We start from the raw sequence: 25,465 nt of genomic DNA, 5'->3' as shown, positions 1-25,465 counted from the left end.
AAGTGAGTGAGAGCTCTGTAGCATTCCTGATATTATATGTAGATGACATATTATTAATTGGGAATGATATAGAACTATTAAGCAGTGTAAAAGGTTATTTGAATAATAGTTTTTCAATGAAAGACCTTGGTGAAGCATCGTATATATTAGGCATCAAGATTTATAGAGATAGATCAAGACGCCTAATAGGGCTATCGCAGAGTACATATCTGGACAAAATTCTAAAGAAATTTAGAATGGACGAAAGTAAGAAAGGATTCTTACCTATGTTACCAGGCAAGGTCTTGAGTAAGACTCAAGGACCGGCTACGGCAGATGAAAGAGAAAGGATGAGTAATATCCCCTATGCCTCGGCAGTAGGATCTATCATGTATGCCATGCTATGTACTAGACCGGATATAGCACATGCTCGTTAGTTTGACTAGCAGATATCAAAGTGATCCAGGAATGGAACACTCGGACAGCGGTCAAGAATATCCTGAAGTATTTGAAAAGAACTAAGGATATGTTTCTTTGTTATGGAGGTGACCAAGAGCTCGTTGTAAATGGTTACACCGATGCAAGTTGGAACACTGATCCTGATGACTCTAAGTCACAATCTGGGTACGTGTTTATATTGAATGGTGCTGCAATAAGCTGGGCAAGCTCGAAGCAGTGCACGGTGGCGAAGTCTTCAACAGAATCAGAGTACATAGCGGCTTCAGAGGCTTCATCAGAAGCGGTATGGATGAAGAGGTTCATTGTAGAGCTCGGTGTGGTTCCTAGTGCATTGGACCCATTAATCATTTATCGTGATAACATGGGTGCCATCGCCAATGCACAAGAGCCAAGGTCACACAAGAGGCTGAAGCATATCAAGCTGCGTTACCACTCGATTCGCGAGTACATCGAAGATGGAGAAGTAAAGATTTGCAAAGTACACACCGATCCGAATGTAGCAGATCCGTTGACTAAAGCTCTCCCTAGGGCAAAGCATGACCAACACCAGAATGCCATGGGTGTTAGGTATATTACAATGTAATCTAGATTATTGACTCTAGTGCAAGTGGGAGACTGAAGGAGATATGCCCTAGAGGCAATAATAAAAGTAGTTATTATATCTCTATGTTTATGATAAATGTTTATATGTCATGCTATAATTGTATTAACCGAAACATTAGTACATGTGTGATATGTAGACAACAAGAAGTCCCTAGTATGCCTCTTAAACTAGCTTGTTGATTAATGGATGATTAGTTTCATAATCATGAACATTGGATGTTATTAATAACAAGGTTATATCATTATATGAATGATGTAATGGACACACCCAATTAAGCGTAGCATAAGATCTCGTCATTAAGTTATTTGCTATAAGCTTTCAATACATAGTTACCTAGTCCTTATGACCATGAGATCATGTAAATCACTTATACCGGAAAGGTACTTTGATTACACCAAACACCACTGCGTAAATGGGTGGTTATAAAGGTGGGATTAAGTATCTGGAAAGTATGAGTTGAGGCATATGGATCAACAGTGGGATTTGTCCATCCCGATGACGGATAGATATACTCTGGGCCCTCTCGGTGGAATGTCGTCTAATGTCTTGCAAGCATATGAATGAGTTCATAAGAGACCACATACCACGGTACGAGTAAAGAGTACTTGTCTGGAGACGAGGTTGAACAAGGTATAGAGTGATACCGAAGATCAAACCTCGGACAAGTAAAATATCGCGAGACAAAGGGAATTGGTAATGTTTGTGAATGGTTCATTCGATCACTAAAGTCATCGTTGAATATGTGGGAGCCATTATGGATCTCCGGATCCCGCTATTGGTTATTGGTCGGAGTGAGTACTCAACCATGTCCGCATAGTTCTCGAACCGTAGGGTGACACACTTAAAGTTGGATGTTGAAATGGTAGTTCTTGAATATGGAATGAAGTTGGAATATTTGTTCGGAGTCCCGGATGTGATCCCGGACATCACGAGGAGTTCCGGAATGGTCCGGAGAATAAGATTCATATATAGGATGTCATTTTATGTGAATAAAATGTCGCGGAAGGTTCTATGGAAGGTTCTAGAAGGTTCTAGAAAAGTCCGAAAGAAACCACCAAGGAAGGTGGAGTCCACAAGGGACTCCACCTCCATGGCCGGCCAGCCCTAGTGGGGGTGGAGTCCCAAGTGGACTCCACCATAGGGGGCCGGCCACCCCCCCCATGGGAGGTGGGAATCCCACCTTTGGGTGGGAGTCCTAGTTGGGCTAGGTTTGCCCCTCCTATGGAAGGTTTTGGTTTCGGGTCTTATTCGAAGACTTGGACACCAACACTTGGGATCCACCTATATAATGAGGGGCCAAGGGAGGGGGCCGGCCACCCCTAAGACCATAGCTTGGCCGCCCCCTTGAGTGGCCGGCCACCCCCTCCCAAACCCTAGCTTTGCTCCTCCACTTCATATTGCCCGGTTTGCTTAGCGAAGCTCCGCCGAACTTCTACACCGCCACCGACACCACGCCGTCGTGCTGTCGGATTCAAGAGGAGCTACTACTTCCGCTGCCCGCTGGAACGGGGAGGTGGACGTCGTCTTCATCAACAACCGAACGTGTGACCGAGTACGGAGGTGCTGCCCGTTCGTGGCGCCGGAACCGATCGTGATCAAGATCTTCTACGCGCTTTTGCAAGCGGCAAGTGAACGTCTACCGCAGCAACAAGAGCCTCATCTTGTAGGCTTTGGAATCTCTTCAAGGGTGAGACTCGATACCCCCTCGTTGCTACCGTCTTCTAGATTGCATCTTGGCTTGGATTGCGTGTTCGCGGTAGGAAAATTTTTGTTTTCTATGCAACTTTATCCTACAGGCTTCTCTCCGTCCCCTCCCTCCCATCTCCGACGAGCAGGCTACTCTGCGCCGCCGCTGCCACTGCTGGGAAAGAAGGACCCACATGTCAGCGACCTTTACCTCCGTGGCTCGCGAGCTGCACCGAGCCAGACCGAGTTTATGCTAAGCTCGAGCCGAGCCCCTTTTCTCAGCTCGCCAGCCAAACGAGCCAGCCCGAGCCGAGCCTGTTTGGAACGAGCCAAACTGCGGCTCGCACCGAGCCGAGCTCGAGCTGGCTCGTGTCCAGCCTTACATATAGACCTGGCAAAGCGACATTGGAAGAACAAGTGTTTAATCGTCTCGTTGTGATGACAGAAAACACACTGCATACTTCCATGCCAATTTCGTTTAACAAGATTATCTTTGGTTAGGATTACTTCTCGACGCAAATACCATAAAAAAATCTTAATTTTGAGCGGTATTTTCATCTTCCAATTTTTTTTGTTTTTATCAACTGGTATTACCGGTTGGATAATTACATTGTACAATGAACTTAGAGAGAACTTTCCATTGGATTGTAAGTTTCAATGAAATTCATCATGCCCTTCGGACAACTGAATGGATTTCAAACGTAGCAGTAAGGCATTCCTTGTAAGAAGTCTCGGGCTGATTAAATCTCGTCTAAACGTCACGGCGGAGGTGAGGTTGCCATTACTAATGCAATTGTATCACTTTTGCGACGAACAATGTTGTATAACGTTGAATATTGTTCAGAGAGAGGCTTATTCCCTAGCCATGTATCCTCCAGAACCGTATTTGCAATCCATCCTTAATATTGAAAGTACCATATCTAAAGAAAAATTTCTTTGTTACGATTAGACTAGCCTAAAAATGCGAGTCTTTCAATTTTCAAAGGATCTGAAATAATACTTTCTCACCAATGTATACTTTATTCTAACCATTCTGCATGCCCTAACAAATTCCGTAAGCACCTAATCCGTAAGTGTAGCATTGCTGCTGAGCTAGTGTGTGTTCTGCGGTTCTGGACATGCTGTAACGCGGCTGAGCACTTGACTTAATTGCTAGGAGTCTCCTGCGCCTGCATAATGAAACAACGAATAAAGATATCAAGCGTTCCTTAGATGAGCTGACATCACATGTCCTGCGTCAAACCAAAACCAGATAATCATGTTTAAAGTGGTGTTGCGTTATTTTAGTTAGGCAACCGTTGTTCATAGTTGCGCAACAAGCATATGGTAGTCGCGAAACAGGAATGGATAAGGATTTTTACAAAAAGGAAAAGAAGTGAGCAAATGATCAAGATATCTGATCGCCCAATGATCACGTTGAATTGGTTCTCGATCAGCAGCGGTGGTGACGCGCCCGAGCCGCGACGGGCTCGAATCCGGCATCCGAGATTCCTTCGCCGCCGCACACGGTCCGTTGCTTAGAAAGCCAGCGGAAAGAAACGACGGCGCGCGAGAGCAATGCGCAAAAGGTAGGCAGGGCAGCGACGCGCGCGGCGCACTGGAGCGAATCGGCAGTTGGACACACGGCGCGGCCGCGCTGCTCGGGCGGGCATCGGCATCGCCTGGATGCCAGATGAGCACGACGGCGCGCTCTGGTGCGCGTGTGGTCCGGCCGGCTCTCTCGCTCGCGGCGTGGCCACGTCTCGTTGCTTCATCTTCCCAACAAGATGTTTTTGACCGTGCGGAAATACTCTCACTCTCTCACGGATTCTAGTAGTATACGTCTGCTGTGACGTTGCTCTTTCCGCGTCGACTCGATCCTTACCGCGGTGGAAGTTTCGGCATCGGCATGCGGCGGGGCAGGCAAGCTCAGAACGTAGGCTGGATTTCCCTCCATCAGAGTCAGCGCTACAAGGTGTGGTGTTACCTGAACCTGTAAAAAAAAAATTCCAGGGAGTTTGCTAACCTGAACAAGTGGGAGCAGAGAAACTCGCCCAAAAAGGAAGAACAAAGTGTTTTGCGCAGGAACAAAATCAATTGCATTCATGCTCCTGTTGTTGCAGGATAAATTACATGGTGGTACTGTTTCATAGCAAACCCAAACTCCCAAAGACTGATGGCTAAGTTGCAACTCTGAATCATAGTTGGCTTCTACTACTACATTGAGGACGCTGCTGTCCATCGTAACGTGGAGAACGCCACAATCTGCAGATTGTTCTTCGCTTGTGGTTGCGCCTTTCAGGTCAGTGGTCTCCACGGCCGGCATGGCAACTGCGTCGGATGCTTCGGTTGGCGCAGAGAGCACGTCGATCCAGCCCTCGTCGGAGTCCCAGTCTGGAACCGCCGAGGCAAGGCAGGACAATGCATTGATCCTCTCGGCCGCGCGGTGCGTCGACAGCTCGTCGTCGGCTTCATCATTGTCTGACTCTGACTCCCACAATGCCGCGTCCAGCGTGCTCTTGGGCGACACCCACTTGTTCTTGACATCTTCAATCTTCCTGTCGAGCACAGCAGCGGATGCCAAGAACGGGTGCTCCAGCAGCTGCACCGCCGTGCACCGATCATTGGCTTTCCTGGACAGGCACCCGGCCAAGAAATCCTTCGCTTCGGCACATAGCCACTGTGGCACCTCGGGTACGGCATCAGTGTATCCGATCCGGTGCAGCGCCGCGAGCGCGTCGCCGTGCGCGCCGCTCCAGGGCGCGCGGCCGGTGGCCATCTCCACGACCGTGCATCCCAGCGCCCACACGTCGGCCGCCGGGCCCTGCTCCTCCCCTCGCGCCACCTCCGGCGCCATGAACGCCGGCGTGCCGCCGATGATCGGGCCACCACCGGCCTTCCTCGCGCACCCGAAATCCGCGAGCTTGGCGCGGCCGTCGGCGCCGATCACCACGTTGCTCGCCTTCACGTCCCCGTGCACCGTCCCAGCGCCGTGAAGGTACGCGAGACCGGCCGCCACGTCGGCGGCGTAGGCCCGAACGGCGCGCTCCTCGAGGCCCCCATCCTTGGCAATCTCGTCGGCGAGCGAGCCGCCGGGGGCGAACTCGAGAAACAGCTGGTACGACCCGTCACGCCCGGCGCTGCCGCCGACGCAGGAGACGACGCGCGGGGATTGCAGCACGGACATGATCGCCTGCTCCCTCCTGAGCGCCGCTGCGCCGGACGTGATCGCCGACTTGACCGCGAACAGCTCCCCCGACGCGTCGTCTGCCGCGAGGAACACCTCGGCGCCCGAGGCGCCGCGGCCCAGCGTGCGCACCCGCGTCCATCGCTCGCTGATGATTGACATCTTCTTTGCGGACTCGTAGTTGTTTCTGTTGCGTTGATCCCTTGTTGTGTAGCTTAATTGTTGCGCTTCTGGTGCAGATGAGTTCCTTTTCTGTGGCGGGTGAGCGTATATATAGGATATAGGAAACGAGGAGAAAGGCTTTCTACTCGTGGGGAAGTAAAGTTTGGGAGATTGCAGAGAAGGTGTTTGGCGTGTGTGCGATTTGGATTAGAAAGTAGGGAAGGAACACACGCGCTCGCGGCGGCGATGCCCTTTTGTGGAGCTTGACCGACCTTGCCGCTCGGCCTCGTTCTAAACCCGCGTGTTCGTTTTTCTTAAGAATCTAAACCCGCGTGTTGGAAACCATCCAACCGTGTGAAATATGAGATCACCGGGTCATTTGATTTGTGATATTTTTCAATAAAAACGACTTATATATTACTACTTAAAAGGTTTAAACTTACATCCAACCTTTACATAACAAGATGCACATAGCCGCACAAATCTACTATTGGATAACAAAAGTAATAAAGGCTCAAGACACATAATAAACTTAAACTACACCGATGCCTACAGAGGTGGACCAAACCTCGGGTTATGCTGCCACTCATGTCGAATAATATATCCTTAACCGCGTGCTTCTATTGTGTAGATACGTCCATAAAGAGGTCATGGCTCTCCTCACGCTGAAGAGACAACCATGAATAGAGCAAAAATGTGCACATGTAGATAACCTGCATGAGAGAAGCATTTTTATTATTAAAAACATTATAATTTCTACATAGCCAAAGCGAACAAATTAAGGCAAACGCTCTCACCATAGTAAGGATTTTCAAACCTATGATCCACCCCATTTACCTAGTTGCCAAAAATATTGCCAACGCTCTCTGGAGGGTATAGTGTAGAACCTATTTGACAATTGGCCATAAAGATCTCGCGAACTGACAGCCGAAGAACAAGTATTTTATTGTCTCATCCCGATGAAAAGGAACACGAGTCTGTTAATTACGCTTTGCAAGGTTGTCTTTAGTGAGAATAACCCCTACGAAGGTACTAGCGACACCTTTAGTCTTAAATGGTATCTTCATTTGCAATAACATTGTATTACTCCTACCGGCACACTTGGCTGAATTAGGGCTCTATACATGGAATCGATAGAGAATACCTTATTCTTGATCACATTCTATCGAAACTCATCAGACTCTTGTGTCAGTTGGACAGAAGCCATACGACGAAGCAAGCATGCTAAGATGCAAGCCGGGACCCAACAAGGTTTTGTTATATTTGTCGGGAAAAATTTCATCACATTAGCTAAAGTATAAGCTTTTTGACCCACAATATTATATAAAGTCGGATATTATTTTCAGAGAGTGGTATTATCTAACCATTTATCCTCCCTAAATATTATCTGGGATCCATCCCTAATAGAGAAAATGAATCATGGTTAGAAAATTTTCTTTATCAAAATATAAGTTCAGCCTAAAAGTACGAATCACTAGGATTTCCAATACTCTTCGATAGCGCACGTGAGCCAATGTACTTCCTTCTAAGAATAATTTGCTAAACACCATCTTTTGATTGATTTGTGATTTGCTTGAGGCACGACGAGGATTCTTCCTGGAACGGTGGTATTTACTCGTCAAAGTCGTGCTCGGTCGTGTGCGTCCTGTGCAAAAAAAATTTTTTGTCATGGATCAAGCAATTTGTGTGAAACATCTGTGCGTGAGTCGTGTCAACCGAACGGCGGTGCAAGTCAGCGAGCGCCCCTACTGGAAATCGTTGGCCAGTTTGGTCGCTACTTCGACACCGGCGTTGCTACGTCCACGGATGTGACCTGTACCATGGTGCTCCGCCACTGGACTGTTTGTACAGCGCCGCACCCGACACGGCGACATCCAGAAACCATTTTGACCATGATTCTCGGAGACAAAACTCGCGACCATGATTCCCACGGACCACCAAAAGCTATTTTACATACCCAGATAATTCTGTAAATAGCTTGGCTTGACAAGGTTTTCCTCTTTAAAAAAAATGTGTCTGCTCATCTATTAATAATCATCGACATATAACAGCAATACAAAGAGCTTCAGATGTACTTAATAAAAAAATAGCAAACGAGTTGATGGACCCAAACAATAGCGCGGGCCCAAGGTGCCACCGTTCTCGCCCCTCCTATTAGAAATGTAATACTGACACGTATACCACGAACAACAACTAGATCGCATTAGATCAGTCGGACACACAACCCCACGCATCATTCATGGGGTGATAGATGCATCACTGGACCGAAGATATGACCGCATGACTTTGTTCTAACTTATAGATGCCGATGTCACCACACCATCCCGAAGAAAGAAAACCTAAGCAAAGAGAAGGAACACTCCTAATGGCGAGGGGTCGTGATCCACCGCACGTCCATGCTCCAAGGACACCATAGGCGAACCCGACCAACAACTTAGCCCACGACGAAGATGGAACCTCATATGGCTTTTCTACCCTTGGGCGACTGTACTACTTTATAGCTTTCGTAGTTAAGACGATGAGTTTCCAGAAAATGATCAACAACCCCTTATTAAATAAGGAAAAGAATTTTAAGAGATTGTGAAAATTCTTAGACATTTTTTTGCAAAAGGCAAAAGATTTTTCCATTTTCATTGATTAAGAAGAAGGTTGCCCATTTAATTATCGAAAAACCGGACGAAACCAATACAACACTGCGGACTAAACTGACATAACACAACGATGCAACACACACCGCCGACTAGAGAGGCACACCACCGCATTAGCACACATGCGTCATCGTTGTCGCTACTCCATGAGCAGGCAAGGCCAACTTCGCCATTGACTTCCACGAGAGAGACACTCACCGCAACAGGTGCAAGAAGCCATAAGAACCAGCACGCCCGCCGACCACACTCACCGACGATAGTGCAACCTTAGGCCTGAGGGAGAGCTAAAAATGGAGAACTATGCAAAGGTGGCGCCGCATAGGATCACAGAACCGGACTGCCCCTTGCTTGTAATCGTCGCCACAGCTCGACTTCAAGCCACAAAAAGACCATTGTGGACATCGCCGGCCATATCACTCCTGAATCCGAGGCCGACCTGTCCACCTTCATCATCGAGCACCTAACCTCTGAGGAGCCTGACCTAGGCCTGTCGACCCAATGCACCATATCTGGAGCCCAGCACGCCGCGAGCGACTAGCAGAAGCACGCCACTGAGACCTGAACATCTCGCCGGACACCGTCACGCCACATCTTCGAAGAGGAGCACCGTCCTATATTTAAATCAAAATTTACAATCTTCTCGGATTTTTTTTGAAGGAAAGACAAAAGGTTTGCCTTAATTCATTAACAAAGAAAAAGCTTGGGAAACCAAGTTTTAGTTTAGTCCTACAACCACACCGAGTCAAAGGTTACTCTCCCGTAATGAAAATACCCAAATATTTAGCACCAGCAAGAACCCAAGTTCTAGCTTCCGATTTGATACAATTTGTATCAAAGATGATGGTAGGCATGGCGTTCATACGCTTGAAAGTTCTTGCGTTGCCTTCATTCCATATCTCCCACGCAACCAACACGATGGTATAAAAAAAATATCTAGATAACCAGCGAATATTCAGATGGGAAGTTGGTCTAAATGTCTTTGAAATTTTACCATAATAAAGATTGGGATAGTGGGAATGTTCCCGTACATAAACAGTCACGATCACGGTTAGGGCCTGCTCACGGTTCACCTGCTGCAGCACTTGACCACGTCGCCATGGAGTCCGGCCACGTCTATCCAGGGACAAGTGGAGTCGGGAGGAGAAAAGCATGAATGGACGGAAGCTCCTGCCGCTGCTGTTGGCCCATGCCGATGACCGAAAGCCGGGCGCCGGACCGCCGGTTGTGTGGTGGACGCGCGTACTTTTGCGGCGCGGGGCAGCCGAAAGGACGGATACGCAGCTCCTCGTCGTCGATCGCGTCTGTCGCTCTTGCTTGCTTCCTTGCTCGCCCAGCGCCGCCCACTCCATCGTCGGCCCCCCTCCCCTGGTGCGTGCCGCCACTCGATTTGTTTGATTCCATTTCACTCAACTTCACCACTCAGCCAAGTAACCCCAGCTCCATGCCTGGCCGCCCGGCCAGTTTTCTCCAACTGGCAGAGAAGGCTGTGATGTGGCCGTACTGCCAGTCATAGCCCGCAGGAACAAACGTAGACGCTTGCGAAAAGGAGCAGCAGCGTTCTTCAGACGGCTGGTGTACAGGAACTGAACCATTCTACTCTACTTCTTTTTTCAAATAAGTCAGCTTTCTCTGCAGTTTAACTTAGAATCCCGTCGTCAACCAATCATTGCATAAATAAACTGGCTCGCCTCTAGTAAACAAAATTAGCTTACATTCCACTGCTTTCATGCCGATCGACTGCCAATCACAAACATTCTTTTTTGGCGCGCGCCTGCTGCAGTCAAGCCAAAAGGCGGCAAGGCGACTTCCTGCCTTTGCCCCGACCAACTCTGTAGCAGGTGGCGGCCCTTTGACCTGACGCCGGCGGTGAGCAGGCGAGGCTGCACCAACAGGTACAGTTGACGAGCGGGTACAAAGATGTCCGTATGTGCGAGGCCGGCCGAGAGGATCTTCGGGCAGATAAAAAAGCGACGGACACCAGTTGGTTAGATAGGCATGAGAGCATCTTCAGTCGCGTCCCCCAAACCGCGCCGGATCGAGCGTTTAGGGGACGTGTTTTGTTCGTGCCGCGTTTGGGGGACGTCGCTCCCCAGCCGCGTCCCCCAAACGCCTCCCCCAATCAGAAATTTAAATAGATGCATTCAAAAGAGATCGTTCCCACCGATTCGTCGCGATCAGAGTAGCGGCGATCGATCAAAGTACTGGGCGCGCGATCATATTACAGACCGGTGGTGCATGCAATTTAGAAGAAGGGAAAGGGGTTGGGCGACGGCGTCGTATCCTGAGTCGACGCAGGCCCGTCGAGCACGATGACCTCGTCACGATCTGCCTGTTGCTGTGCATGGTTCGTCCGCTCCGTCGCCGACGCAGAGGCCGACGCAGGTGTAGCAGGAGAAGACGCGTCGCCTCGCTCTTGCCGCACTACCGCCGCCGCCGATGCCGCTGCCGTGGCCGCCGCGTCCGCCGCCGCCATTTTGGCTTCGATGTCGTCGAGGATCCGGCCTTTGAAGAAGTTGTGCGCCGCTCGCGTCCGGGGAGACATTCCCTCTCGTCGACGTTCTCGGCAGGGACATGTCGTCCTCGCGTTTCTTGAGCTCCAGCCTTCTCCTCTTGCCTCTTGAGCAGCTCGGCCCACCTTTGGTCGGCCTTCTTGTCGCGGGAGATAAAGGTCGAGGAGACGTCGGCGAGGCATTTCGTGATCGACGCCTGCGTCTTCTCGGACGACGCAGCGTCGGCCAAGGCGGCCTTGGCAGCCTTGTTGCCAGTAGGATGCCCTGTCGAAGTTGCCAGCGGCGCGTCCAGATCAATGGCGTCCTTCCCCTTGGACAGTGACAGGCGCGTCAACCGCCATTTCTCATTCCCTTTGAGCTTCCTATAGCAATGCATCAACGCGAACGGCTTATGCCCATCCGAGTTCCTCGAGTACATATCCATGGCCCTATCAAACTAACCAAAGGAAGCAGAGTCATTTCATCGAACACAATGTAGGCGCTACGGATTATGGAAGAAAGAGTCGTACCAGTTGGGCGACGTCGGCGCCGCTGTCGCCTCTGGTCTCTAAGTCCTGATGGTACCCATGGAAGGAGTTCACCGACGCCTGGATGATGGCCCATCGCGTCGACATTGCCTTCTGGCTCCTCTTCATTGGCACTTTCTTGTAGTCGCTGTTGATCAGCTTGCGCTCATCGAACTCGGCCTTGATCCCCGCCCAATACTTCCCGCTTTTTTGGTTGGCGCCGATGATGGAGTCATGGCTCACCGTCGCCCACGACTCGCACAGACATTGATCTTCCAGAGGCGTCCACTTCGGGCCTCGTGTGCCCGGCGCCTTCTTCTTCTTCTTCTTCTTCGTCCTCACGCCGTCCGCGTCTACTTCCACGAGATCATCGTCACCGGCACCCTCGTCGTCCTCTTCCTCGCCGCCCTCTTCGTCCTCATCGTCGTCCTCCTCGTCGTCCTCCACCCCGTCCTCTTCCTCGTCGTCCTCCTCCTCAACCCCGTCGTCCTCCTCAGCACCGGCGCCGTCGTATTCGAGCGGACCCCCGCGGCCGGTGAAAGGGCCGCCGTCCGGACCGGGTCCCGGCTCGCGTTGCTCGTACGCCGGGGAGTAGAGGTTGTTGGGGTTGAAGCCGCCGTGCGGCAGCGCATCCTGGTAGTGCGGCGACAAGTTAGGCGTCACGCACCCGGGAGTGCCGGAGGGGCCGTCGTTGTAGAAGGCAGATGACGACGGAGAGAAGACTCCCGGAACGTACACCGGCACGTTCGTACTATATGGGCTCGCGTTGGTCGTGGCGATACACCCGGCCATTATGTGCTGGTGCTGGCGCGCCGCCAGAGCCTTCTTCTCCAGCTCCGCCGCCCTCCGTCCTTTCCGCTCCGCCGTCGATAGCTTCCGGCGCAGGCAATCTTGCTGCCATTGATCGTCGGTCCATCCTTCAGGCTTCTTCTTCAAAGCCGGCGCCTTCCGCGGCCTCGCGAACGGCGCTGTCGCCCCTTTCGTCCCATTGCCCGGCGGCTTCTTGGCCGCTTTCTTCGCCATCTTTTTGGGGGCTGTCGGCGGCGCCATGTGGAGAGGGTAGCACTGGCGGGTGGACGGCGGGTGGACGGCGGGAGGGAGAAACAAATCGGCGGGATAGGAGAAATGAATCGGCGGCGGGATATGTTTTGGGAGGCCTGAAATGCGCGGCGGTATAGGCGCGATTTGGCGGGAGCGGCGGGATTTGGCGGGAGTGTGAGACGAAATCCCTGTGCCGCTGACGGGTCGGGCCCGCGTCGGTTCGCCTCGCTTTTCGTTGTGTCCGGCGTCCCCGGTGCGTCCCCTGTGGGACGGGGACGGGCTCGGGGTGCCGGACACCGTATCGGGGCGCGCCGGACAAAAAAAGGCTTTGGGGGACGCGGCTGGAACGCATTTTTTGTCCGGCGCGCCCCAAATCCCTTTGGGGGACGGTTTGGGGGACGCGGCTGGAACGCATTTTCTCGGTTGCCGACGTCATCAAATCTTAATTACAACGCATGTTACAATTTATAACTAGCACGAAGCATTATTTTTAGTTGTATCTCTGCTTGGTACTTACAATCTCAGTTGCAATTCCACTTTCAACTATAAAAAAATTCAGTTCCAACCCAACTTACAAATTAACACTCTCTGCAGTGAAAGCTTAGGATTCGGCAAGCGGCGAGGTGGGCACGGTGAGAATTACGCAGGATTTACCTTGTGTTAATTAACTGAACTTATGGGTGTAATCGGATCAGTTCGGATAGAAAAAAAATTGCTCATAGTATATAGTTTTCTCGGATTCAACCCAGAGCAGATTTTGACCGGTTTCGAATTGAAATGCGGATATATCGGACTGCATATTCGAATCAAAAATGGTATGGACTCAGATCGATTTTTTTTTGAATATATGCTCTCATCAGTAGATAGTTATAATAGCTCTTGCAAATTTTGAGAGGTGTTTTAACTTTCAATCATGTATAGTAAGAAAAAATATGCATGCAATACACTAAAACTCAAGCATTGATAGAAGTTTAAAACTAAACATGCTCGCCAAGTAAATTTGGTAAATCAATAACAACTAACTTTGTAAGACTGGCCTTGGTTTTAACATAAAAATCGGTTTATCCGGTTTAAAATGTTTGGATCATCCTAATTAAATTTTAGATAATCTATATCCGCATGCTATTTGCTATACCATATCATGTACCGTATCCGTATAACCATTTTGGAATCGGATGTTCTTATCCACCGGATTTTTAAAAATTAGATATGGATACCATTAAAAGGATTCAAGGCTGGTTTTGGTGCGAAAATTATTCTCTCCATTTACACCCCTACCTGAACCTCTCAATTTTTTTCCACGGAGTTTGCTAACTGAACCTGTCGAAATCGGGGCAGAGAGGAAGTAGGAGCAGAGAAATTCGCAAAATAAACAGAGCGAAGCAGAGTGTTTGCGCACGAACAATATCCGTTTCATTCATGCTTTTGTTGCACAATAATTTACATTGAACTACTTCGTCGCAAACAGAAATTTCCAAACACTGAGGCATACTGTGCGCGACTGAATCGTAGTTTGCTTGTCCTACACCGAGAACGCTGCTATCGTTGTTGTCCATGGTGGTACTGTCGAGAATGCCGCAATCTGCAGCTTGTTCTTCGCTAATGGTTGCGTCGTCCAAGTCAGTCGTCTCCTCGGCCGGTACAACAACCTCATCGGATGCTTTGGTTGACGTAGAGAGCACGTTGATCCAGCTCTCATCCGAGTCCCAGTCTGGAAGCGCCGAGGCAGGGCAGGCCAATGCCTTGATCCTCTCGGCTGCGCTGGGCGACAGTTCATCGTCGGCATCCTCACAGTCGGACTCCGACTCCCACAATGCCGCGTCCAGCGTGCTCTTTGGCGACACCCATTTGCCCTCCACGGCTTCCAGCTTCGCGTTACAGCCGGCGGCAGAGGCCAAGAAAGGGTGCTCCAACAGCTGCGCCGCCGTGGACCGTGCAGTTGACTGCCTGACCAAACACCTGGCCAAGAAATCCTGCGCCTCCGCGGACAGCCATTGGGGCACCTCGGGCACGGCGTTCGTGTAGCCGATCCGATGCATCGCCGCGAGCGCGTCGCCATCGATGCCGCTCCACGGGGCACGCCCGGTGGCCATCTCCACGACAGTGCAGCCGAGCGCCCAGACGTCGGCTGCCGGGCCCTGCTCCTCCCCGCGCGCCACCTCCGGCGCCATGAATGCAGGCGTGCCGCCAATGATATTCTCGCTCGCCTTCCGCGCGCACCCGAAATCCGCAAGCTTGGCGCGACCGTCGGCGCCGATCACAACGTTCCTCGCCTTGACGTCCCCGTGCACGATGGCCTCCTCGTGGAGGTAGGCCAGCCCGGCTGCGACGTCCGCTGCGTACGCTCGGATCGCGCGCTCATCGAAGACGCCGCTCTTCGCCACCTCGTCGGCGAGCGAGCCGCCGGGCGCGAACTCGAGGAGGAGCTGGTACGAGCCATCGCGTCCGGCGCGGCCGCCGACGCAGGACACGACGCGCGGGGAGCGCAGGCCGGCCATGATCGCCTGTTCCCTCCTGAGCGCCGCGGCGCCGGCCGCGCGCGCCGACTTGACCGCGAACAGCTCTCCGGACTTGTCGTCCGCTGCCAGGAACACCTCCGCGCCCGAGGCGCCGTGGCCTAGCGTCCGCACCCGCGTCCATCGCTCGCTGATCATTGCCATCTTCTTTCCTCTCTGTTCCTGTGATGTGGGTTGTGTTGGTTCTCTGTTGTTCTTGTGCTGCAGATGAGTTACTTTTCTATGGCGGGTGAGCGTATATATAGGATGGAGAAAGCGAAGAAGAAGGCTTTCTACTCGTGGGGAAGGAAAGTTTGGGAGATTGCAAGTTTAAAACATGGAAGGTGCGATACGGATTAGGAAGGGAAAATGCGTGGGAAGCAAGCTGTTTTTGGTTCCGAAGCACGCGCTAGCTCGCGTCGGCGGCGAGCGAGTGGGAACACCCGGTCCGAGCTTGACCGACCATTCAGCTCGGCCTCGTTCTTAACCCGCGTGACAGAAACGAGCCAACCGTGTGAAATACCGGGTCTTTTGTTGTGATTTGCTCTAGCTGAGACGAGGATTCTTCCTGGAACTGGAAGGTAGTATTAAAAAAAACGAGTGTTCGTCAAAGTCTATCATATTTTTATAAAAGGCAGAATTTTATAAGTACGGCACAAAAGAGCCTATCCTAAGAAGAACATGGCAGCCGTGTCTCGATCCACACCGGTCACCTCCGACAATCAACAAATCCAACTAAACTCTCCTTGTCGATGCACCATCAAAGAAGAAAATGGCGGGATTTGGTCGGTCGAAACGCACGCGTCGTCTTGGACTCTCCGATAATGTCGTACATAGCGCCCTCGATGATCAACCTTGGATAGCCACGAGCACCGGAGGAGCGCAACAAGAAACAACATGTCGTGTCTCCAAACACGATGCTCTCACTAGAGAGACGACATTGAGATGCTGCCATTGCACCAATTCTATTTTGTACCTACGCTTTCAACCGGATACACCACCAAACCAAAGCGGGAGCGGAGAAGTGCCGGCACACCTCAATGACGCCTCAAAGGAGGGGCACGACACCCACGGGTGCCGGCACCGACCAAAGAGCCGCTCTGGATTTTTGTATGTATTGCCACACACCGCCCACACTACCCCCGGGATTGGGGTAACCGATCATGTCGCCTAAACCGGATTGTATCCCTGTGGTAGCCAGCCGATACTCCTTTCGGCGCACTCCATGCCGTTGCCACTAGGGTTTGGATCCCCACCACCGCCCCATCTTGGGCGGCTCTACCCGTTGGGATGGCTAGGAAGAGAAAATTGAGGATGGGTTTGTTAGGGTTTTCGGGTGGCCTCTAGAGCCGCTCGTGCGAGCGGCCCAAATTTACCTGCCCAAGTCTTGGCCGCCTCGTAAATGGTCGTACGTACTACACTGTGGTTTTGGTACTACTTTTGTCCGTGCGTGCAAACGGAACGGTGCTGGAAGTCAGCGGGGTGCACAACACCTGCTGAAACGAGTTTGCCCGTTCGGTTGCCACGGTTTGGTACTTTTACACTGGCGTTGCCAAGTCCACCGCTGTTTATGTACTTCATGTACTATGGGCTAGTACTGTAGTACCACCTGACTATTTCGTCCACGTCTGCACCCAAACATCTAGAAACCATTTTGGCCAAGACTTTAACGGACCAAAATCGCGACATGAACAATATGCGGGATACAACGAAAAGTCGTTTTAGAATCCGAGCTCTAGGGAACTTTGTTTTACAAAATTCAAAAACTTCATGTTTAAATCTCAAAGAGACCTGAAAAAATACTACATATACAAGTCTAGCATGTACCACCGCAATATGCTTTCAACTTTAAGTTACACATACTCAAATCATTTTCGACACAATTCTGTTGTTGTTTCACGTATCCATCAACTTATTATTTAACAAAAAAATATAGATCAGCAGAAAATATGTTTAGTGATGAAAAAAATTCTTGAAATTTTAAGTAGAGTATCATTTTTTAAAAATTTCAGGGCTCACCCGGCGTGCGCGTCCTTTTGCGGCGTTGGGTCGGCCGAAACCGAAAGGATACGCAGCGCAGTGCAAGCCGTCCGCCGTCGCGTGAGTAACTGAGTATGCGTTGCTTGACCTGTACAACCATGCTTGCTTCGTTGCTTACCCGGCGTGAGCACGTCGCCGCCCACGGCCCACACCATCGTCTCCGCGACTCTGCAGCAGCACGTCGGCGCCACCTGGTGCGTGCATGCGTGCCGCCACTGGATTGCTTGATTCCATTTCACTCGAGTGCACCACTGCCGTCCAATTTGCTCCAATCGGGCAACTACAGAAGGAAGCAAAGTCCGCTAGCACACACCACACAGGTCACGATGGTTCACTTGAAACTCGAAATTGTCTCACCAGGTAGGCGCGTAAGATCTGATCATCTGACTGACGAAGCGAAAAAGGAGCAGGCAGCGTTCTTCCGACGCCTGGTGCACATGAACTGAACGTCGACTTTAGACCAAACTGAGGTCAAGGCGTGTGTTCGGCTCTTTCTTTTTCGAGATCTGGAAAGACGACTTTCCTCTGCCAAACTCAACCTCCAAAAGTGCACTCCAACTCAGACAGCCGCATAAGTCAGCCTTTGCTGCATCTTAGTTTAACTTAATCGACTCGTCAACCAATGATTGCATGAGTACATAAGTTAGCTCGAATTAGCTTGCCCTCCACTGTTTCGAGTAGATCGTTGACTGCCTTTACACGCACTATTCAGCTAAACACTCTTTTTGGCGCCTGTTGCAGTCAAGCCAAAAGGTGAGACGACTTGCTTGCTTTTCGTTGGAAAAGGTCCTTTGACTTGACGCCGGTGAGCAGGCGAGGTTGCACGAACAGGTGCCGCTCAATGTCTGTATGTGCGACCTGTACGATCTGTGAGATTGAGATGATCTTCCAGCAGATAAGAAAGCGACGGACACCAGTTAGTTTGATGGGCACGAGCTGGAGCTAGACGAAGCCTACCTGCACCGAATCTTCAGCTTCGTCCATCTCGGGGCACTGAATTCACTGGTGTTTCTTGCACTTGAACAATACGGTGCACATATCGTTCCGCGCTCAAGTCGATCGTTTCCGATGGTGACCTGAATAGTAACGCTTTTCTAGCAACTTCAGAGGGATGTTGAAGCTGTCGCTTGCCGGCTTTGTGTTCCAGGGAAACGGAGCTAACGTCCAAACAATATTTTTCTACTACAACAAAGGGAAGTCAACGTCCTCAAAAAAGAGCAGGTACAGCGAAAAGTGAACCTGAACTTTGATATCGAGACAGCGGGCGTACATCGTCGACATCGAGCGAGCTGGACGAGTAATTTAGTCCAGGAACAAGTTGACCAACTGAGGAGACGTTGCCTTTAAGTTTTTTGTATACCGAACTTCTTTTAGGATAGATAATTTTGATAGCATTCGTTTGAGTGGTGAGATCGACTGATGCGATGGATGGAAACGCGACGGAGATGTGGCCATTCTGGCCGACTCCACTGAGATTCGTCCAAATCTGAACTCTCAGATGATTCCTGCCATGGAGATTGGCATGAGCCGTTTGCAACTTGGGGTGTTGGAATTTGGAAAAGGCAGTTGGCTAACCACTCAGAGTCTTAACTGGCTTGCCAGATTATGACTCATAGTAAATGTATGGTCAAACATTTCTTCTTCTGAAAGCGTCAAAGCTTATATCTCACTGCTTTGATAGATATAATCTGGGGCTGCCAAGCACACAGTCTCCTGCAAATTCATAAAATCACAGCCTAATTTAAAAAAGTGCAATTGCATAAAAAAATGGTAACATTGCACAAAAAAATGCACTTTAGACGGACATCGCAACAGATAACAGATATACTACAAAAAAGAAACATCAATTTGAGAAGCGGTTCGTGCAAGAACGCGGGCAAAACCAGGTAACCAAACGGACCGAAAAATGTTGGGCCGATGCAAACCAAGGGACGCCGAGGCTACCAAACGCGCCCATAGTCTCTGCAGCCATACAACGCATGTTCGTGAAATTATTTCACGACGCTGTGCAGCTTTGCCATACTGGGGTGTTGGATAAGGCAGTTGCCTAACCACTCAGCGGGCATGTACAATGGTGGGAAGGCACGTCTTCTCTTAGCAGTCCATATCATCTAGAGAGAGTGATAAATATAATCGGTATAATGCATTATCTCTTATTGTCATCCCTTGTAATAAATGATAATTAATTATTTTTAGTAGGAAATTATGTGACTGAGGGAAGACAAGTCGTAAAATAGGGAAAATAGCTTTCTCTTATTTCATAAGAGATCATCCCTTACCTAAGGAAAGACAATCTTCTTTCCCTTCACACTCTCTCCAACTAAGCAAAAATCTGACGTGGCAAGCATAAGTGAAGGCTGACATTATCCCATTGTACGTGCCCTAATGTCAAGCAACGAACTAGCTTGCCACATTATCACTGTAATACATTCTGGACGAATCATAGTATGGTCGAACATTTCTTCTGCTCAAAGCGTCAAAGCTTATATATCTCATTGCATTGATAAATACTCTCTTCGTCCCATAAAACTTGTCTGAGATTTGTCAAAGTTTAAATGTATCTACATACTATTTTGTGTTCAAATATATCAAAATTTAAACAAACCTTCGGACATGTTTCATAGGACAGAACGGAGGGAGTAGAATCTGGGGCTGCCAAGAACAGTCTCCTGCAAATTCCAGAAATCACAGCCATTTTTTTAAAAAAGCAATTGAATAAAAAAAGGTAACATTGCACAAAAAAGTGTAGTTTAGACGGACATCGCAACAGATAACGGATACTACAAAAAAAAACATGAAAATACCACTATAAAATAGGATTTTCAAGCTTCTTGCAAATAAGTGTACAAAATTCATTTTATGAATACATGCAGCAGGTCAATAAGCTATTATTCTTTCAAAAGAATGATACTGGAGTTTATGAAAAAACACATTGGGAAGCATAAGAGTCTGTACCAACCGTTTCAGATTTTTCGAGGCATTCGACTCAAACAGACTATGAATCATAAAAATACTGTCCAGCTACACGGTAACACAACTGGGAACTTCTATGAAAGGTGTGAAATCGCTCACATCAACGTATAACAGAACAGTTAGCTATCTCGCTCGCCGGCTAGTTGGACAGACAAGAAAAACCAGCAGTAGAGCTACTACCAACCAAACTAAAATTCAGCATGAGACATGCCCAGTTAAACTAATTCGACTCGATGTAGGACTCGAGCACTGGGCTTTAGCCAGCTTCTCCTTCTTTTCGGTTACCAGCTTCTTCAAATTCTTACGTTGTTCTCTCTTTCATCTTTACTGTCATTCTGTTCAGCTATGCCAGTTCATGCTTCTGTGAACATGTCATGACACTGCGCTACAGTTTGCTCTTTTGCCTACCCAGCGCTTAATGTCAAGTAATCAAGGATCTGGCTTGCCAGATTAGTACTAGTAAATTAGTACTTTCTGGGGAATCATAGTAGTTCCTTGTTTGTAAGAGCACTTATCAGTTGTTATGGTTTTTTCTAGCTACGAATAGATCCCTTATCATCTGCCAGATGCAATGACAAATGTCACAAACCAGATTTGCTTGAACAGCTGTAATTACATGCTCAACTATTGCATTAGAAGCTGTATGCTCACAGCTGTCTGGTCAGAAATACCAGAAAACACATGCTAGGGATTAGCCCCAGCAATGAATAAGACGGTTTCTCACACTCAGCATGGAATCCGCTAAATTTCCAATCACAACAGTTTCGTATAAGAGTTAACAAACAGCACAATGATTGCAGAATGCAAGGAATAGAACAATAGCAAATAGTCAAGTGATAAGAACAGAAATTAGATGCAGCAGCATAATAATAGCCAGAGACAGGCAGAGGTGGATCACATAGTCTTGACATATTATTACCATGGCAACGGAAAGTGCACAGACGAACAGGGCTTGCGTTAAGTCCCCAACTCACTAGATTCATCAAGCTACTAACCAGCAGAAACGTAAATCCATCCATACCACTACCACTCTGGTAACAACAGCGCCACGGCAGAAGAGGATTATCCAGTCTCGTATTAGGGCATGCTACCTTGCTGCAATAAGTGTAGGATCAACCTCCTTTTCAAAGTTCTGGGCCTCATTGAATTGATAGAGATAATTTGGGACCGCCTAGAACACAGTTTAACGCAAATTCTGGAAATCACGAACAATTTTAAAAAAGTGTAACTGCACATGAAAAGGTATTGCACAAAACGGTGCAGTTTATATGGAAATTCAACAGATATACACCAAAAGAAACAGTGGAAACCACAAGTGTAGCCCGAGCTACATGTATATTTGTCATTTTTATGTTTTCCAATGTTATTTGTTCTCCGCTGTTATTTGACATCAACAATAGTGAACAGTGCAAATTTTCAAAACCTCAAAATCTGTCAGATTTGTCATTTTTGCTCAGCCTCGAATATATGGTATCTAGAGTTCAAATTTTGCACATTGATAGAACTCAACATTGTCTACATAAGATCTTTTCACATTTTTTTAGAAACTTTAAAATGCCATTTTTGTTTTTTTTAAACGAGCTAACATGAAATCCACACTCAAGAAATAGCCAAAATATAAGATTAACTGAAGATTCCTGTAAAAAAAATACATAACTCCTTTTTACAGATAGACGCATTAGATCAATTACCTGCTGTTTTCTTTCACACAAAAACATAACATTTTAGTTTCTGGAAAACAAATAACATTGGAAAACATAAGAGATTGTACGGTAACTGTTATAGACTGTACTCTCCCAACAGAACGTTGAGACTGTACTCTCCCAAAACCATGTTGAGACTGTATAATACACACGTTTCTGATTTTCTTTATTTTGGCCTGAATCATAATTATTTTCCAGTAATCGTCCAAAGCAAGATAACTAAACTTAAAAGCTATAATAAGACAGCTAGCTATCTTGCCAGCTAGCTGGACAGAGAAAAATTCAGCAGTAGGGAACTACTATTCCAGGTGAAAACTCGGCATGAGATATGCCTATCTACTAATTCATACCTTGTTAAACTAAGTCGACTTAATGCAGGACTCAAGCCCTAAGCTTTCGCCGGTGTCTACCTGAATCCATCTTTTTTCGAATTGCAATCTGCTCCTTTCTTGGCTTCTCTGTATCTAGACATAATAAAAGGGAGTTTAAGCTCTTGCAGTGGCTTGCCCATATAAAGTCTAGCTTAAAGCCTCACTTTCCGATAGCAATTCAAGGGAATTGAGCAGCTTAGCCCGGGCAGCTGCCCGGGCATGCCGGGCCGTGGCTCCGCCACTGGTCTCTTGATCCTGATCTTCATGAGAACCTTGATCAGTGATGCTGTGACCATCATCTTCACGCCCCTCCGATAAATCAGCATCAGCATCAGGATTGGTCCGCTTGGCACGTTTGCGTTCTTGTTTTATCTCTCCACCCTTTTTTGTCACATAACGCTCGTAAGCTTCATCGAGCATCTTGTCCAGCTGAGCATCGTCATCCTCTGTAGCATCATCAATTTGCACTCCCGTGGCCTTGCGTGCTTTATCCTTGGCACGACGTCTTGATTGCCGCTTCTTCTCTCCCGTTTGCTTTCTGTCAATGGCACCAACCAATTCCTCCATGTCCTGTAAGAGTTGACCATCGCCTTTTGCCTTGGCGTCGGTCGCAGTACCATCAGCCTTTGGCGCAAGTGTAACTTGTGAAGATGACGAGGAGAGTGATTTCCTTAGGCGTACGCGCCACTTCAAGATATGCTTGCAGCTATTTTTATCCAGCACCCGTAAATCCTCGCAGAGGAATCTCACCTCATCCGTGGTAAGCTCGTGATCCTTGATAGGCAGAGATGCAGGATCATCGAATGAAATCTCAGTACAAGAGCCAAGAAATTCCTGCGGTGTCTGGGCATCCGACCATATGAAATCTGACGCGAGACCAACGTTCCTCAGCACCGTGACTCCAGGTTCATACCCAGCAGAAGGTCTTTTCTTGGACTTGTTAGAGCTAAGCACATCGATGATAGGCAATGCCTTGTCGGAATCCACACTGAACAGGTGCTTGATGTCGAGAAGCTCCGGGTGAATCCTCGCGGGGGCTTTGTATTTCAGGCAGACGATGTAGATTTCAGCGGACGAGCCGCGGCTGGCTGCAGGCTTGTGCACCTCGACCTTGCCGAAGAGCTGGCGGAGACAGAAGAGGATGGCGTTGAAATCCTGGGACCTGAAGACCTTGGTGACGAAGGCGCCCCCGGGGGCGAGGAAGGCTGTGGCGAGGCGGACGGCGTCGATGACGAGCGCGGACTGCGCGGTGGCCTCCTGCGCCCACGCGCCGCCGACGTTGGGCGAACCGTCGTGGAGGACGAGGTCGAAGGCGGCGACCCCCTTGGAGTCCATGAGCCTGCGCACGGCGGAGCGGCACCTGGTGGTGGTGATGTCCTCCGTGAGGGCGTGCGCGCCGTGGACGGGGCGGATGGGCACAAGGTCGACGCCGACGACGAAGGCGCCGGCGCGGGCCCGGGTGACGGCGACCTGCAGCCATCCCCCCGGCGCGGCGCAGAGGTCGAGCACGGCGCGCGCGGTGGGGAGGAACTGGAAGCGCGCGTCGAGCTGCTGCAGCTTGAAGGCCGCGCGGCTCCGGTAGCCCTGCTCCTTGGCGAGGTGGTAGTACTTGTCCTGCCGCTGCTTCCCCTTCACCTTGCCCATGGCTGCCGCCGCCGCCGCCGCCGAGAGGAGAACCCGTCTTCGTTCTGATGAGAAGTTTTACCCCCAAAGAGAGAAAGAAAAAAGGAAAACCCTTGAAGTTTATATGGGCCTGGCTCCTCATGTCGGGTTGCTGTTGGGCCGCTCATCAATCTCGGGCTTGATTGATTGCTCTCGCGTACCTGTGGGTCTATTTGGACCGCAAGAAGGAAGGCCATACATGCGGAGATTTTTCAAAGTTATTTTTTAAACATAAGGTCAAAGGCCCAGCTTTAAATTAATAAAGCCAAAACGGCAGATACAGAGTGCAACAAGGTATACACAGCTTACAAACCAAAGAGAAAAGCACAAACGCTATGATCACTAAGACCATCGTCTACCCGAGCAGCCACCAGAGGAAGAAACAAAGCTAGAAGGAAGCATCATCAGCGGAAGGAACGAGCTCGCCAGCTTCCAGAAGAGTGATTAGTGTCCAACTCATGGCCTCTGACTCCGAAGAAGGACCCTTCCCTCTCGCCCCGGTCCGAAGAGCGCCGCCGTCGGCAGACAGAGAAGCTCTCCCAAGAGCAAACCATAGTAAGAACACCCAAAGAACATGGAAGTGGGCAAGTCGGCTACCGCAACAGAGAGCTCCCGACGAGCGCCGTCAGCCGCCTCGGCACCACCATGAGGAGGACGCAAGCTGCTAGGCGTTGGCGCACCACGAAGACCGGCAAACAAGAGCATCAACCTGGCCAAGCGCAGGGTTGACAAAGGAGAGAACGCACTGCCAAGCACCACCACGACCAACCGAAACCCGCCAAACACCCCTGCAATCCTCAGACGAAGCCTCCAGGAAGGGAACGCCATCGCAATGCCGCCAACGCCCACACGAGGAAATAGGGTTTTCACCCCGGGCAGGGGTATGGGTGGGGAAGAAACAAGGGATCTCAACGCTGCCTCCAAGGAGGGAAACGGCGCCAGGAGCGTTGATGCGCGTAGTTAACACGTCCGTTGGGAACCCCAAGAGGAAGGTGTGATGAGTACAGCAGCAAGTTTTCCCTCAGTAAGAAACCAAGGTTTATCGAACCAGTAGGAGTCAAGAAGCACGTTGAAGGTTGTTGGTGGCGGAGTGTAGTGCGGCGCAACACCAGGGATTCCGGCGCCAACGTGGAACCCGCACAACACAATCACGGAACTTTGCCCCAACGTAACGGTGAGGTTGTCAATCTCACCGGCTTGTTGTAAACAAAGGATTAGATGTATAGTGTGGATGATGATGGTTGTTTGCGAAGAACAGTAAAGAACAATTGCAGTAGATTGTATTTCAGATGTAAAGAATAGGACCGGGGTCCACAGTTTACTAGCGGTGTCTCTCCCATAAGATAGCAGATGTTGGGTGAACAAATTACAGTTGGGCAATTGACAAATAAAGAAGGCATAACAATGCACATACATATATCATGATGAGTACTATGAGATTTAATCGAGGCATTACGACA

At 49.5% G+C, this 25,465-nt stretch overlaps 3 protein-coding genes across 5 annotated transcripts; all 3 read right to left on the bottom strand.

Annotated features, from left to right (window-relative positions):
* Positions 1–3,873: 3,873 nt before the first annotated feature.
* LOC124648349 (mitogen-activated protein kinase kinase kinase 17-like) lies at positions 3,874–6,216 on the bottom strand. The gene is made up of 2 exons (XM_047188132.1): positions 4,734–6,216; positions 3,874–3,897 (listed from the first exon to the last, which is right to left on the bottom strand). Exons 1-2 carry the CDS (start codon positions 6,054–6,056, stop codon positions 3,874–3,876), a joined length of 1,347 nt encoding a protein of 448 aa, XP_047044088.1. The 5' UTR covers positions 6,057–6,216.
* A 7,855-nt stretch (positions 6,217–14,071) lies between these two features.
* On the bottom strand, positions 14,072–15,421 carry LOC124648348 (mitogen-activated protein kinase kinase kinase 18-like). The gene has a single exon (XM_047188131.1). The coding sequence runs from the start codon at positions 15,419–15,421 to the stop codon at positions 14,072–14,074; it is 1,350 nt and encodes a 449-aa protein (XP_047044087.1).
* Positions 15,422–21,118: 5,697 nt separating this feature from the next.
* Positions 21,119–23,989, bottom strand: LOC124707197 (pre-rRNA 2'-O-ribose RNA methyltransferase-like). Of its 3 annotated transcripts, none has more exons than XM_047238857.1 (3): positions 22,508–23,989; positions 22,323–22,436; positions 21,119–21,364 (listed from the first exon to the last, which is right to left on the bottom strand). In XM_047238857.1, exons 1-2 carry the CDS (start codon positions 23,985–23,987, stop codon positions 22,354–22,356), a joined length of 1,563 nt encoding a protein of 520 aa, XP_047094813.1. In that variant the 5' UTR covers positions 23,988–23,989; the 3' UTR covers positions 21,119–21,364; positions 22,323–22,353. The 3 variants fall into 3 exon arrangements, with proteins under 3 accessions (XP_047094813.1, XP_047094814.1, XP_047094812.1); XM_047238858.1 differs by having other exon boundaries at positions 21,359–21,464; XM_047238856.1 differs by lacking the exon at positions 21,119–21,364 and having other exon boundaries at positions 22,115–22,436.
* Positions 23,990–25,465: the final 1,476 nt, after the last annotated feature.

Source organism: Lolium rigidum, chromosome 4 (genome assembly GCF_022539505.1).
Source record: "Lolium rigidum isolate FL_2022 chromosome 4, APGP_CSIRO_Lrig_0.1, whole genome shotgun sequence".
Taxonomy (NCBI): Eukaryota; Viridiplantae; Streptophyta; class Magnoliopsida; order Poales; family Poaceae; genus Lolium; species Lolium rigidum.
The sequence above is the reverse complement of the archived record's forward strand: the minus strand, read 5'-3'. Positions and strand labels throughout refer to the sequence as shown.